Genomic DNA, 15,456 nt, shown 5'->3' with positions numbered 1-15,456 from the left:
GGGGGGGCGGTGATTGTCGCTTCTCGCTCATAAGCGGAGGCACCTTTTCAAATTGACGTAGCTACTACTACGTAGGTACTAGCAAGGTGGGCGATAATACTGTCATGCAGTGAGCAACAATAATGATAACGTGTCTGATAACAATCAGCCACAATCACAGCAAAGCGAGGAAAACGTGGAACATACAGTACTGCCTACCCTCACTACGATGCTTTTACCATTCATTCCGCTTTTCTGACCATACATACCCTAACTCAAACACCCACAACACGCACGAGATGCTCCAGTGCTCCGGTTTTGTCACCATACCGAGTTTGTATTTTCTGTACCGAGTCGAGTATCATTAGTGTAGTCCCAAATATCCGTCTTTATTCCACAGCGGGTCAGGATCCAAGACCCAAAACCAAGACCAAAACCAAAAGAAAGAACCTGCAGTAGTTGGTCGTCAAAGTGGAAGTGGTCCAGTTCATGGAGAAACCCATTCTGGAGTGAGGTTCAGTGACTTGATGGGTGGTCTCACTCTCGACTGTGGTGCGGCTGCTTGTCAACCACACCAAGATCCACAATGTCAAGTCCCTACAACTTGGTTAAAGATCCCGACATGTCCTGTCCCTTCCCTTCCGGGTTCGGTTGGAGATCCGTGCACCGGGGCCAACAACTCAAAAGAGAAACGAGTCAGAAAACCATGGCCCAATTCTTCCAAGTGGGCTTGCCTCATGGAGGGGAATGGGATGAGATGGGACGAGATGGGGTTACCTGGGACGGCATGGTCGTGGTCCTCCCAGCACCCGGACCTCTTGACTTTTGACGGATTCGAGATTGACTTCACCGATTCTGTTGGTCGATTGAGAGACATTGTGACTGTCGCAATGTGGGTGTGCGTGTGGGTGTGTGTCCCAAAGCCCGTGCACACAGCGCGCGTGCAAGGTGAGCTCCATCTGCCAATGTCTGTCACCACTGGCATTGCATCGTATCTATTTAGTCGTCATCCGACATCCCGGACACGGCACAGACTCGAAAAGTTTAGCTGGAGGGAAAAACACATGCGCTTGCGCCTCGCATGGCTTGCAGGAGGTCTGTGCCATTGCTATCCACCCTTTTTGATCCACTGTTTCTGCCCTCTTTCAGTTTATGTCGGCGCAGAAAAGAGAAACCCGATTGATCTTTTCGGGCAACAAAGTCTCACCAAATTCCTTCTAATCCACCAATCAGGCAAACGTCCGCCAACCAATTTTCTTCCACCCACCTACCATCCCCCCTTTACGAGTCTCTGCCCCCAAAACGCACGGGCCTTGATCTTCAGCTTTCTTTTTTCTCGGGACCAATGCCGCATCATGATTTGACCCGACAATGACGTGACAGGTCGCCGTGTTTGTTAGCTTGGGTACCTAGGGATTCCTGTTTCCCAATTTGGGCCTGCCAAACCACCACTGCACGGCTAGTTTGTATCTTAGGTTGTGAGCAAATGCGACCTTCGCTAGAGGAGAACGTGTTCGCTGAGGACACTCCGATGCAGTGGGATGATTGCCCACCACCGTGCCCTCCCCATGATCAGTATTCGACCTCTGGATATTTATGTATGAATGAATCTTGATGCAGACTTGTAACTGTTTTTATGCAATGTACCACGTGTACCAATACATAATCTAAATGCGTAGCCACTATACGTCTGACCTCCTCCGCTCCAGTATGCCGCAATAATGGGTTGTGGCCGTTGTCCACGGTCTTCTGGTGTAGTGCCTGGAACTGTCTTCTCTCCCACCCTGAGATTCAATAGCATCCTGCGTCGCAGGAAGAAGTGGGACACAAGTACACATAAACATCGAAAAGAAAAGCTTGATAGGCGGCCCGGGGTATCTCTCAGGTATAGAAATTGAAATTTTTAAAAAGTGCGTCAGAGAATAATACAATGTCGATCGAATGGAAAAGTGCGTCTCTTCAAAATATCAGCTGGCAATTTTTGTGGCAATCGGTTGCAATAAATGAACCGCGGTGACGACATGGAAGCACCCCAGCTTGAATTCTTTCATTCAGTGGAGTGTCGTTCAAGGTCGCCCTCATGTCGTCTCTCTAGGAATAGTCGTCTCGTTGAGAAGGAAAAGAAAAGGAATCGCTTGTTGATCTGTGATGCACGGCCGTAGAGCCCTCGTTTCTGGAATACTGTCCTCAAGTCACCGGTGCCAAGTGCGATCGAACGGATCTTTCCGGAAGGGATCATAAGACTGTGCGCCGGGAGGAGCTGGAGGTCCAGTTGGCATCGATCTGGGTGGGCCATAAGAGCCTGGTCCGCCGGAAGGAGGAGGTAGGGGCAGAGTAGGTTCCATTGAAAAGCCCATCCCTGAAGAAGATGTCGAAGGTGAGTGAGTCTGTCGTTGCCCCAAGAAGGTCGGCTGGTAATCACCAGTGCGACGCCTTTGCGCTGTACTGCCCGAGTCCGAAACGTCCCGGTAAGTATCGTCCACGTTATGTTGGCTAGGTCCGGCCGTGGAACCTGCTGCACGTCTTCGGTGCTGGGGTGACGGAGGTCGTTGTAACAGCCGTGGAGATACACGCCCTCTTACAAGCTCACGAAAATAGTTGCGTTCAGAAAGATAGAAATCCCGCTCTTCCGTCATGTCGTTGAGTTCTTGTTGTAGACCGGCAATGGTTTGAGAAGCCTCCTTTTCCTTCTCCTTTCTTCGTGCTCGAAACCGGGCTGATGCCCCTGCATTGCGTTTTCTCTTCTCATCTGCAACTTTAGATGCTTGCTGTAGATCTAACTGCACAGGAACCACCATTGGGCCCTGGTCAGTGTCCAACGTCATTTGATATGAAGGCTGTGCCGATTGGTAACCATCATGAGGGCCATGAGCATGGAATCCACTTGTTACCCCGGCCGGTAACGCTCGGAGGCCAGGAGGAGGTTGCGATGGCGCCCGGTTAACGCCATAACGATAAACAGGTGACACCTGCTCCACCTTGCCGTAGGATGCTTGTGATACCGAAGAGATATCGCTGGGATAATGTGCATGCAAAGACTCTATCCCACGAACTGGACTTTGAGAGACATGTGAAGCTGAAGTGACAAGCTGGCCAGCGGCGCCCAAAGGGGCAAGACTGGGGAGATTTTGAGCGGCCGCCATAGAGAGCGGCGGGAGAGGCGGTATTTCTGAGGTCCGATATAGCCCAGGCTCTGCCGTGTAAGTCCGTCCGCCCAGCCCTGTGCCTGGCTCCACGGGCTGCAGACTCGAAGGTAGAGCCGGGTTCCTCCTTGGACCTAGGCTCGCAGCACGAACAGATGGTGACTTTGGCGTGAGCACTCGTCTTCTCGTCCCCGTGGATAGCGGTTGATCGTGCTCTCGTGGCGGCGATCTTGGTTCAATACGCTTTCGGCCACGAGGAGAAAGACTGGGAGCAGGAACCAGGCTCGGTGCCACACTCCTGGCCGGAGAAGGATTCGTCCTGATATTGGAAGAATTTCCTAGCGGCTCGGATTCCACCGTGGGGTTCAAGATGCTATGTACCCCGAGAGGCCTCGATGTAGTTCGCGAGGCCGACTCTGCTGTACCGGCCTCTCCTACGGGCCTGGCCGACGAGGCTGCTCCAGAATACAAGCCATGCGCCTCCGGCCTTACAGCACTTGAGGTGCTTGGTCTGGATGATTCTGCGCTTCCACCAGAGGCATGACCTGATGGGTTATGTGTTCCTGCGGCAGCAGGCGACGTGATCGGTGGACGGTCTGCTGTGGCGAGGATTGTGACATGTACTCGGGATCCTCCTCGTGCGGCCGGTACTCCAGTCGCCACCATGGATGTTCCTCCTGCGGCACCTCTCCGCCTTTCCTCCTCCACCGACTTCCCGGGCCCGGGGGAGTTTGCGAGCCTTGATGACGTGGTAAATGATGATCCCAGTGACGGCCGATATACCTAGGATTTGATGGGGCCCGGGGGTATTGTGGCAGAGGAGAGGGATTCAACCCCAGAGTAGCCAGGGTGAAATATATTCGTTTGATATGCTGGGCCCAGGTCAGAAAATCATGCTAGACCCAGTTCCGCGTGTAGAGGAAGACTTACCGAAAGGTACTTCTATTTCTCTTCTGACAGTCAGACCTAGAGTACAAATAAGGACAAAAGCCAGGCTGGAAAATTGCGCATTCCAAGACGAGAATCATCTGCGCAAACGGTCCCCAAGCCTTTCCAGGTCATTCGTGGTTGGCACGACGAAGGCGACAAATGAGAGCCGCCAAATGGAAGCCCCGGTTCTGAGAGGTCCGTTCGAACACCAGAAATTAAAAGGCCAGGCAGCCGGACTCTTGACGGGGAGAGCAGAGGTGATAATCTAGTTTCAAGAGACTAGCCCTGTGGTCGACCCTCGAGCTTCCATCATTTGTGGCGGTGAACTTGGATAGTAGTAGCAGGGAGGCCTGTGAAATCTGACGACCAGAAACAATTTTTGGGACGGGGAAGCGGGAAGGGCATTCACTGGGTTAGAAAAGAGATATACTTCCAGGCTTCTAGCGTTCTTTCGCTGGCTTGCCCGCCATCTTCGTCACGATCTGAGCGCCGCCTTAGCTTTAGGGACAGGTTTGACCTAACGCTTCCAGCGAGGCACACAAGAGAGCGAACATCCACCGGTAAGTGAGCAGCCGGAGAAAGGGAGTGGGTCGCGCCGTTCTGAGGCTGCAGCAAGTCACCAAGCAATGGGCGAGTGGATGGGCGACCGAAAAGAAGTTACCAAAGCTACCAGTAGTAGCGAGACCCGCGAGATCATAGGCTCCATACATGGGCGCCCTAGGGAAAGCTGGCTCATCATCCTTCGAGCAAGCATGCCTTGTCAAGCGCGTGATGGTCCTAGTAAGGCGGGATGATGGCAGCGCTGGGCAGCAACGTGATAGTCGGGATGGTGGTAATGTGGCTACTGCGGCCTGCAGAGTGGACACCATCAGCGAGGCGTGGGGCTCAAATAATACCCAAGCCTTTGGCGGCGAACGGAGTGGACTGCCCTGAGCGAAGATTCAAGGAGAGAGGCTGCAGCCTGTCAGGGGTGGCAGTGACATGGGCCCGATAGCCTCTCAAACGCATGGACCGGGACCCAACGGCGCGAAACTCCCATGGAGCGGAAGGGTGGGCGTGACGACCATTGAGAGTGGTTGCACACCGAAAGTGATGGCCGCCCTAGCTCGGCTCCTCTGCTTCCTTTTCCATCCTAACCGCGGCGGGTAGGCAAGATGGCACCTTTTTTTGACAGGCGACCAGGGGCCGGACGTCTGTTTCCTCTCCATGCAGCCATGTCAGGCATGGACGCTAAGCAATCAGGCGCGTTAGTATCCCTTGCTTCGTTAGCTAGCTCGACCCGACGTCGGCTTTCTGACTTGCGTTCCCCGTCCCAAACAATAATGACTCCATAGTGAGGAACCTCGCGGATTGCGTCCCAGGAATCGCAACTGGAGCTAGGGAAACATCCCCAAGTGTTTTCCTACACCATGGCTCTCATTGGGTCCTAGCTTCGCTCCATCTCGCCTGGAGCTCAGGCATCAAAATTCTGCTCCTTGCCCAATCATGAGAACAAACGGCGGTGTTCTAGGATGCCGCACAGTTCTTTGAAGTTGTGTGCATCACGGCCAGTGTGACATGAACAGTGAGATGCAGAGCTTGTTATGGGATGGGTGGAGCTGCTATTACCGGAGCCCAACAAGATCCCACGCTCTTACGTTGTAGGCGCGTGTGCATGATCGCATAATCGTACTCGCTGTTGCGTGGGAAAATTTCGCTATGAAGCCGTCTTCCCCAAAGTTTGGCGCAAGAAGCAACCTGCACATTGGCGGACTAGCCTTGTAAGGTACAAAGGTTGAGGGCCCAAAAGTCTCCGTTACCGGCAAACGTACTGTGGCTTGGTCATCTTCAACCGCTGAACGCATACGAGCGCGGGTGAGATACCCTGGTGACGTGATTGAATAATTAGCTCTTCACAAAGCCTAAGGTGCCCAAAAGACAGGCGCTGAGCTTTCGTCAGTTGGCGGGAAGGACTAGTCGGCAATAGACCAGTCTATCGGTTCGAACCAGACAATGAGGTACACCGCCCGGCACAAGGCCCGCCTCGGGCGATCATGTCGATCATCTTTCTTCCATGATTGGGAGATCCAGCAAGACGACGGTCAGACATTCATGGGCATTCCTCTTCCCGCATGAGAATCGATGCGACCTATCCTGTCGATTGTTCCGCATTGAGATGAATCATGATTGCAAGGCAGTGTGCATCATGTTCCAGCCTTGACAAGTCCAAAGTGCATCCGGTAATATTGATGGCAGTAGTATCCTTACGATACCGTATTGGGGTTGCTAGTTTGACATTCCCACACAGTTTTGGGTAAAGCCCCGGCATGGACTCAGACTGAAAACAGTTACTGGGGAGGCCAAAATTTGATTGACATCCCCGACCATGGCTGCTTGCTCTTGGTCCACGTAGGGAATTGTCAGGTCTTGTTACACAACCAGAGTACCAAGACTGGTTGCAAATCTCCCTTCGTCGCACTCCGATAATACAGGTCAGCCAAGGATGAGGCGACTAACCAAGGTTTGCTTTCGGTTGTGATAGCTCCCGGTTGGTAGGGCTAAGGGTCAGTTCGTTTGTTACGATGTTATGCCGGTGACTTCGGGCGGGCTAGCCGACAAGTAATGTTGGTGTAAAGTAATATCGATCTGGCATCGGGAGTTCGAGTTGAAAGGCATGCCCATGACAAAATACCACAAGCTGAAAGTGGCCTCCCAGGTTTCAGGTGTGGATTGTCTTGGAGGCGAGTGCAGTAAAGATTTACACGCGTCCTGGACTGCTCGTAAACAAGGTAGTTGATAGAAAGTGACTCTGACCTGCAAGCACGTTAACGGTTCCACAAAATCAATACCAAAACGATCTAATCCTCCGTGCGGATGCCTCTAGGGTGCATTAATTGTCAGGGGGGATCGAGCTGCAGACGGGCTTGTTTCCGCGATGTATGTGACATACTGGAGCCTTTTTCCTTTGTCCCACCGAATAAGGATGCTCGATATATCACATCGCCGGGCGTGAGACACTTTCAAAGGGAATGTATTTTCTGGGGAGTAGCGGTGGGCAAGCTGTCAGCTGCGTGAGATGCGTCAACTCGACAGCACCATGTGCAGCATCTTGTGCTGCTATACGAAGAGCGTCATTACATGACTTTGATTCGAACGGCTTGGGCCGCTGAAAGGCCAAAAGCCTCTGCGATGGCGGAGGGAGCTCCGCTGGCAGGGCAATAACCCAGTTATTGCATTAGATCGCCGTTCGTTGGCTTGATAGGTTGCTCTCATAGTTCCTGCACACTGGCACTCTGGTTGCGGCCGTTTGCAAGCTGCCTCATTTTCGACGTCGCGTGGGAAAGCTCCGATGCAGTTCACCATCCTGCAGATGTTGGGGCCGGCTTAAGCGAAGGCTTCGGTTGTTCTCCACCTCATCTAAGTGCGCAATGAGCGTTTCAACTTGATGGAGGCACCTTAGCCTTGGCTTTCTGCTATACGTCAAGCAATATTCGGGGACCTTGATTTGCTCTGTTCGTCACCATGGCCGACGCTTTAGTCCACGGTGCTGACTGTCAATTGAGTCAACGCTGGAACATCGCTACGGAATATACCCAGCCGCTTAGAGCGGTGTCCGTTGAGGCCTGTTGGTGAATTAGGCCAGTGGCGCCAGGCTGTGAGGTCGCGGCCGATAGTAAAGGTGGGTGTCCTGCTCGAAGCAATGATTTGATGCCGCATCGGTCGACATCGCCAAAAAGTGCAAGTCACAGACGGCCGCTCGGAGAGAATTAGCATAGAAGCACTAATAAGACCTATCAGAGCGTCCGGCCAGGCCGTCCCCTTGGCGGGATTGGATTCCCCATGATCAAGTGTATTGGGATTTCACCATCGAGGTTACACCCACGGTGCACCGACTCTTATTAGAGGCCTATGGAGCCCTCCTCAGCCGGGTCTCGCGGCAATAACCATGGGTTTTGTTTGGTTGTTGGACATGAGGTTACAGCGGGGGCCTAGGTCCAAGCGTATGCCGCTAATTGATGCAATTCGGTGTAGTAGAAATTGTAGAAGTGAGGTTCATGTTGACCTCCATAAGCGACTCCCAGAAAGCACTGGCCAAGTTAACACGGGTGGTGGGTGAGTGGGATAGAAGCACAGGCGGTACATTGTACATGTCAGGGTCGGGGGAGTTGATGTGAGTGCAACCGCAGGTGGCAGGTGGCAGGTGGCAGGTGGCAAGTGCCCGCCAGAGTGTGGGAGTGCAGTGCATGGTGGCTGCCCCTCGAAGCGAAGGGTCCTGCCGCTGGCACTGGCACTGGCAGTCAGTGCCGCAGGTGCCAGTGCCTGCCCAGCTCGCGGTCCGAGTCTAGGTTGTCATCCACGTGGGAATCCTTCTTCTTAGGTACTAGTGCTTTGGAATAATTGCGGTTCTTCAAGTTGGATACAAATTACTAGTACTACTACACGACGCGCTCCCACCTGCGTCAGCCTGCCTCTGTCCCTAGGTAAACGCCTGCCTTCGAACTTCGCAAGTCCCTACACCGGAGTGCTTACCTCAGTAATATTCGCAATGCTACCTAGCACACATTATTCCTCCTGGCAAAGGGCTCTCCCCCATATCTGCCTGCTGCCAGACTGTACACCGTAATGTACGGGAAGACAATCACCGCTGGCCTACTAGTCCGTGACGAAGACACCGGGAATGACGCCACAGACGCGTGCTGGCCCCGCTCCAGGCCTACCACCCCTACAACTGAACAGACTAAAGAAGCCACCTCCGAACCCTTCGAAATGAAGCAATTTTTTGTCATCATCGGCCTGCGAAGAAGCAGCTGTGAGTGATCATCCAGGCACTGGCAGTACCAGGCACGACGCGTCAGCGAGCAACCAGGCGTACAACTGTACGATGGATGATGACAAGTCGTAGGCGAGATGCTGGCCAATCTGGGCTAGAGTCTGGCCTCGCTGTGCTGCAACTGCACTACCAGGTACTTATCAACAATTCCGTTGCCCCTAACAATGCGGAATGAGGTACTCGACCTGCTACTCAGTACTGTACTGCCAGTGTAGCATCAAAACCAGTCGTTCATTAGCGCACACACGGACCTTCTCCATGGTTGCAGGCAACTTTACCTACGTTGTGAGTTCAGCAATTCAAGTCGAAAGGGAAATGGGAAGTCTAGGACTGAGGCCTGTACGTCATTTCACACCTCTACCTAGTAGTCATGGCTTCAATGCCATCCATACCTGCGTTGGTTAGTTCTGCTTCAAGCGTTGACACTTGCAACTTGCAGTGGGAGGTAGAGTACCAGTAATGACCTCGTTGCACTGTGCTAGTAATCTGCACAAGGGCGGATTGTACCACACCACAAGGGGGCTCACCATTTATTAGTTCCCCTTGCGATTGTCCAAGCGAGGACCAACCTCCTTGCCTTATGCAGAGCCTATTCCAAGGCTGTTGTCTTTCCCTTGCCGGCCCTGTCCTTTGCGACTTTGCTAGTATCACACATCCTGCAAGAAATCAGAAGCAGCCATCAGATATTGGGGCGGCCTTATGCTACGCATGACAATCCTGGATGATGTGGATGCTGGTCCAGAAAGACAACTTGAACCATTCCAGGGCACGATTTACGATGAGCAAGCCGGCCACCAGTCCACTGCAGTGAGAAATACTTATTAGCCTTGGTACGAGGCTAAACCCAAGCAAGCATACACGCCTGTTTTTGGCAGCACCTCCGCTGTTCTTGTGTCCTCTCAGACTATTTTGGGCTACAGCAAGTGTGCCACAGTACCATGAAAGCCTCCGGAGCCACACCCAGATGATGTGGCGGCTGGCATGACAGGAACCATCTTGTCACTGGCAGACTGAAATAACTGTTTCTCGCTTGAGATGTACCAAGGCTAACCCTGTCCATGGTTTGCAGCCAGCCGCTACCGTTGCCAGGGGTCAGCGGCCTGGTCGAGGCGAACCCGGCTTGCGACTCCTAGGTCCATCACAACCCTTGTAACTCGACCTAGCTAATTACGGGACCTTGGACCTCACACTACAAATTTTCTCCAGCTTCGCAACTGGAGACTGCATATTCTGGGAACGATCGTCCACAGGTAATCTCGCTGGCGCTTGTGTTTTCCAATTTGATATTGGCTTCTAGAAGAATGCAAGGCGCTTCTATTGCTTCAAGCGAGCCCGGTACTTCGGCATGCCCTGGATCCCGACATCCACCCTGAACAGATTCCCTGCGAATTTGGCCGACTCAGGGTACTTGTCGGGTTCCGACTCCTTTGCACTGGTGATGAACAACTCGGTGCCGGCGAATGTTGGACAGGTGATATTGCGTGTCGGTAAGTGGATTATTCCCGTCACCACTCCTTGAGGGGAGATTCGAATCACCTTAGAGCCACCGTAGCAGGCATGCCAGATGTTACCATTGACATCCATAGCGTGGCCGTCGGGATGCACGCCTTCCTCGTCGAGATGGAAGAAGACCTTCTTGTTGGAAATATCTCCTGTCTTGGGGTCATAGTCAAACACGTAGACGTTCTGGGGCGGAGAATCGGTGAGAAACATCTTGTTGTTGTCCGCATTCCAAGTGATGCCGTTTGGAATGGTCATGTTCTCGTGTACTGTGCGCAGAACCCCATCGTGGTCGAGTCGGAAGAGAACACCTTCCTCGGTCGGCTCAGCTATCTCGGGGTCGACAAACGCTTCAACCCAAAACCGGCCTTCAGTGTCAACGGCGCCGTCATTCGACCGCATCCTGGCGAAGTGTGTGAGTTCATGTTATGATTGGTTTTGCGGCAGGCGTGTCGCTGCAGGAGGGCTCACCTCCTGGTTTTGTCCTCAGCATTAGGTCCGCTCCAATACTTTGCCACATATTCATGCTCTCCGGTCTTCAGGTTGAACTTGGTAACTCCATCCTTTGCGCCAGCTAAGATAACCTCCGAAGAGTCGACCCCTTCAATGTTGGCCGTCACTCCAATGGGCTGCTTTGTGTCGATGATTCTGACCGTATCTGGACCCTTGGCCAGGTCAATGACGTACAACTTGTTATTGTTGATATCCTAGACGTGTGAGCAACAAGTGAGCCTCGAAAGGTGTCTTGGGCTGTCTCGAACCATGTAACGAAGCTCATGCCTTTCCGGGCTATAGTAGGGGCCTTCGCCCAAACTACATTTTGAGGGATAATACGCCTAGGATGACTTGGGTCAGTGTCCCCCGTTCAAGTTGTCGTCATATGGACATGTAGGTGGCTGACCTCTTTAACTGTCCACTCTTGCACATTCATTGTGTCCTGCAGCTCATGTAATGTCAGAATGGGATCCAGGAAATGATGTCTATGGGCCTCAGAGAAGAGGTGGTGACAGGAAACCCGCCACGCTGAAGTGGCAGCGGATTACGTTGCCAAGATTATATCACTATGACCACATCATCATCTACAAATCCGCTACAATTTTCATCACGGAGGACTCGTAACTCTGAGCTACTACATGCATGAGCTGCTACACCGGCTATCTGTCGGTGTCCTGGAAAATCGTCGGACGGAGGAAAATGGTGCTCATTCAGGGCCGCCATCTCATCGGCTTCAATGGCGAATGTACCGAAGATGAACCGGGGTCCTTGATTTTTGGTAAAGATAGCATACCATAGGTGCCCGGATTGAACGTAAACCAACGGCGGGCCACCAGGAACAGGAAAGAATGTGCAAACAATTGTTGGAGTTCATAAGTCGTGCAGCATTGCATCCTCGGGATAAGGCGATACCTGATCCGCATCTAATACCGTTTCCAGTCTGAATCGTTTATGTCTACATAATTCCGTTCCGTGTTCACACATGGCCAATGATATGACCACATCACAATCTCACTCTCCCATCGAGCTCCTCGGTCAAGTCATCCTAGGTAGGACCGCCTAGCAGAATGTAGTAGGACTGCAAGATCGACTCGGCCACTGCGACGGCTGGGATTCAGGGTGAATGATTCCAGGAAGCCCTGACGCTACCTCTCAATGAGTTGGTTTGTAACCCAGTCGACACGCCGTGCAGGGCGCCCCTGGGAATTCCATGATCGCTCTTGACGAATAAGACGTCGTGCATAGCGGCCACTCCGGACAAGAGGCGGCCAGCAGTAGTAGTCCTTTGCTGGAGGATACCAAGACGCTGAGCTGCAGTGACCTCTTGCTGCAGTGCGGTGCGCTGTACGCATTCCTTCATTGCCCGGTGTGCAGTGTATCTTCAACACTCCTCTTGTAGCGATCCATAGCCCGCTTTGCGATGCCATGTCCGGAAGGAAAGGGCGCATTATGCTCGGATCTACGGCCTCAGGAAACTCTTAATAGCCTCTGTTGCATTGCCTTCATGCGACCGCAGAAGGTCTGTCGCCTTGACCTTGGACAGGTCGAGCTCCTCAACCTGTAGCCATACCATTAATAACTGATCAAACACCTCAGGTGAAGTTGCACAACTCACCAAGAAATTCACATCTTCCGCAGCAATCTTAATCTTCTTCTTGACCTCGACGTCCTTTTTGGTCCCTTCCGCCTTTTTGGTGTCGTCGGTCTTCTTTCCCAATCCACTGGCAATCTCTAGTCGAGACATGGCTTTCCCCAACGCCTCCTGGTCCGCCGCCGAAGGTTGTTTCGTGGTCGTCTCGCCATTCTCTTGCGACATGTCGTTGGCATTGAGGGCGTTGAGAGCCGCGGCGGCCTTGCGGTCTTCGGCGTTCTTGGGCAGGTTCTGGGATGTTTCGTCGTCGGCGCCGTCTGTGGCGGCGGATGGGATGGGTTCGGCCATGATGGGTAGGCAGTCTGCGTGATAAGTACAAGCGTCGTCGATGTGGGAGTAAAAGGTGCTATGTTAATAGGTGTCACCTCGTACCATGCAGATATCCTAGAGATCGCACGTAGAGCGGCTGGCGACAACCAACTACGAAACCGCTGTATAAATCGTGAGGTACTAGTAGTGAGCAAGTACTACTAGTGGCTACGGGGCGCCTACTAGTACTAACACCGTGATGTGTTCACAGCGGTTAACATTCCTAATGAGGAATGGCGGGATATCGTCTCCCCTGAAACTTTGCTCATTGAAGTTCGGAGTCACACTTTATTGTACGGCAACTTACAACTCTCTACCACAATATCGGCCTGCTCTTTGGCTCTACGGTCGTTTATCAAGCATTAAAATACCCTCGGGGCCTATTTCCTGCAGGGGACCAGCGTCTCAGGAGTCGAGTACTGGGGATCTACAGAAGGATTCATTGAAAGCCCCGTTCTGAACGCGACACAGACAGCATCAAACAGCCCAAACAAAGCCAACTCCTAAGCTGTCTAGGAAGGTGACGCGGGGTCTTTGACAATGGCCCAAAACGGCTCCGTCAGCGGCGGGAGCTGGAACCCTTCGACCTGGAGAAGTAAACCTATTGTCCAAGGGGTGACATACAAGGACGAAGGGGCATTCAAGCAAGCGATCCACAAACTCGACAAGCTGCCACCGCTCGTGACGCCACGGGAGATAGTGAAGCTGAAGAACGAGTTGCGCGAGGTCGCACTGGGCAATGCATTCCTCCTTCAAGGCGGTGACTGCGCAGAACTGTTCGACTACTGCAACCAAGAGATGATTGAGGCCAAAGTCAAGCTCTTGCTGCAGATGTCGCTGGTCTTGATCTACGGGGCGCAGAAGAAGGTGGTGCGCGTGGCGCGGATGGCGGGCCAATACGCCAAACCGCGGTCGTCGCCGATGGAGACGATCAATGGGGTGACGATGCCCAGTTTCCGCGGGGATATCCTGAACAGCTACGAGCCCGACCCTGCGGCGCGCGAGCCAGACCCCAAGAGACTGGTGGACGCATACTTCCACTCCGCCGCGACGCAAAACTACCTGCGCGCGGCCCTGTCGTCCGGGCTGGCCGACCTGCACGCTCCGCTCGACTGGAGTCTGGGCCATGTGCGTGACCCGACGGTCCGGGACAAATACCAGGTCATCGTCGAGCGCATCACCGACACCCTGCAGATGATGCGGACCATTGGCCTCGACACCGGCGGCGGCCTGGAGACGGTCGACCTGTTCACGTCGCACGAGGGTCTGCTTTTGGATTACGAACAATCGCTGACGCGACTCTTTAAACATCCCTCCAACAGCCCTGTTGTAACAAACGCCCAGAAAGCCATGGCCGATGCTGCTAAAGCTGCTTCTGTCGCTGCTAAACATCGCAAGACTTCGCTGCCCACACAGCTTCCGCCACCCTTGCCACCGACGCAAGGATACTACGACACCTCCGCGCACTTTATCTGGATCGGCGACCGGACGCGCCAGCTGACGCATTCGCACGTCGAGTTTTTCCGTGGCATCGAGAACCCCATCGGCGTCAAAGTCGGCCCCAGCATGCCTGCTTCGGACCTGGTGCCTTTGCTAGATATTCTGAATCCGAACCACGAAATCGGCAAAATCGTCCTCATCACCCGCTACGGCCACGACAGGATTGCTAATCATCTCCCCTCCCATATTAAAGTTGTCCAGAATTCCCCTCATCGCGACACCGTTGTATGGCAGTGTGATCCGATGCACGGCAACGGTCGCAACGCCACGGTCACCGTGCCAGAGAATGGTGGTACTAGTACCATCAAAACCCGCCGGTTCAGTGATATTCTGTCCGAACTCCGTCAAGCCCTCGAAATCCACCGCTCCATGAACAGCTACCTCGGCGGCGTCCATCTCGAACTCACGGGCGAGCCTGTTACCGAGTGCGTCGGCGGCGCCGAGGAGTTGACCGAGCAGGACTTGAGTCTGAATTATACCACCTTTTGCGACCCGCGTCTGAATGAGAAGCAGGCTCTCGAGCTGGCCTTTTTGGTCGCCGGCTTTTATAGAGAAGGGAGGCCCTCCAGGGGCTGAGCGACGGTGGTCTTGGCATTTGTATCGCGAGAAAAAAGACGATATTGATATGATTCGTAAAGGCTTGAGATAGTATGGAATGAGGTTATGCCAGACAAAATTCTTTCGTCTGGGATCGAAAAGAAGAGATGTCGTGGGGTATTTTGCTTTTTCCCCGAATTTGAACGGGGCGTGGCAGCAAGCTCGGAGTCTTCAAAGCATGCATGCATAAGGTATTTTGCAGCCCTGAAGGGGTTTAGACTGTCTGACTACCCATCCATTTCCGTGGAATTGATCCTCTTAACCGGGCTGGGTGCTTGCTCAAGCGCTGCGTATCTCTTCGCTCACTTTTCCCGGATTGGAGTCCTCACTCTTTTTATGAGAGGTGGTCTATCATCAGCCAGGCAAGTCAAGTTTCGATAAATGATACACTGTCATGTTTGCTGCTTCCCACCCAAGGTACCTTACCTAGATAGGTAGGTACGTGAGCGGATCACGCCTTATAAAGATATCGCACATGACTTGAAGTCGCCTGGACACAATCTGCCGGGCCGCAGCAGCCCTCCTTTCCAAGACCCAACCAA

General features: G+C 53.2%; 4 protein-coding genes across 4 annotated transcripts; 1 reads left to right on the top strand and 3 right to left on the bottom strand.

Moving 5' to 3' along the window:
* Positions 1-2,171: 2,171 nt before the first annotated feature.
* HMPREF1120_00543 (uncharacterized protein) lies at positions 2,172-3,788 on the bottom strand (the record flags this gene model as incomplete). Its single annotated transcript, XM_009154542.1, has 1 exon — positions 2,172-3,788. One exon carries the CDS (start codon positions 3,786-3,788, stop codon positions 2,172-2,174), a length of 1,617 nt encoding a protein of 538 aa, XP_009152790.1.
* Positions 3,789-10,176: 6,388 nt separating this feature from the next.
* Positions 10,177-11,293, bottom strand: HMPREF1120_00542 (gluconolactonase; the record flags this gene model as incomplete). The annotated part of the gene is made up of 4 exons (XM_009154541.1): positions 10,177-10,765; positions 10,834-11,069; positions 11,124-11,198; positions 11,264-11,293. The coding sequence occupies 4 exons, from the start codon at positions 11,291-11,293 to the stop codon at positions 10,177-10,179; spliced, it is 930 nt and encodes a 309-aa protein (XP_009152789.1).
* Positions 11,294-12,316: 1,023 nt separating this feature from the next.
* HMPREF1120_00541 (uncharacterized protein) lies at positions 12,317-12,796 on the bottom strand (the record flags this gene model as incomplete). Its single annotated transcript, XM_009154540.1, has 2 exons — positions 12,317-12,415; positions 12,473-12,796. The coding sequence occupies 2 exons, from the start codon at positions 12,794-12,796 to the stop codon at positions 12,317-12,319; spliced, it is 423 nt and encodes a 140-aa protein (XP_009152788.1).
* Positions 12,797-13,357: 561 nt separating this feature from the next.
* HMPREF1120_00540 (3-deoxy-7-phosphoheptulonate synthase) lies at positions 13,358-14,893 on the top strand (the record flags this gene model as incomplete). Its single annotated transcript, XM_009154539.1, has 1 exon — positions 13,358-14,893. One exon carries the CDS (start codon positions 13,358-13,360, stop codon positions 14,891-14,893), a length of 1,536 nt encoding a protein of 511 aa, XP_009152787.1.
* Positions 14,894-15,456: the final 563 nt, after the last annotated feature.

The sequence above is a fragment of the Exophiala dermatitidis genome (genome assembly GCF_000230625.1).
Source record: "Exophiala dermatitidis NIH/UT8656 unplaced genomic scaffold supercont1.1, whole genome shotgun sequence".
NCBI lineage: Eukaryota > Fungi > Ascomycota > Eurotiomycetes > Chaetothyriales > Herpotrichiellaceae > Exophiala > Exophiala dermatitidis.
The sequence above is the reverse complement of the archived record's forward strand: the minus strand, read 5'-3'. Positions and strand labels throughout refer to the sequence as shown.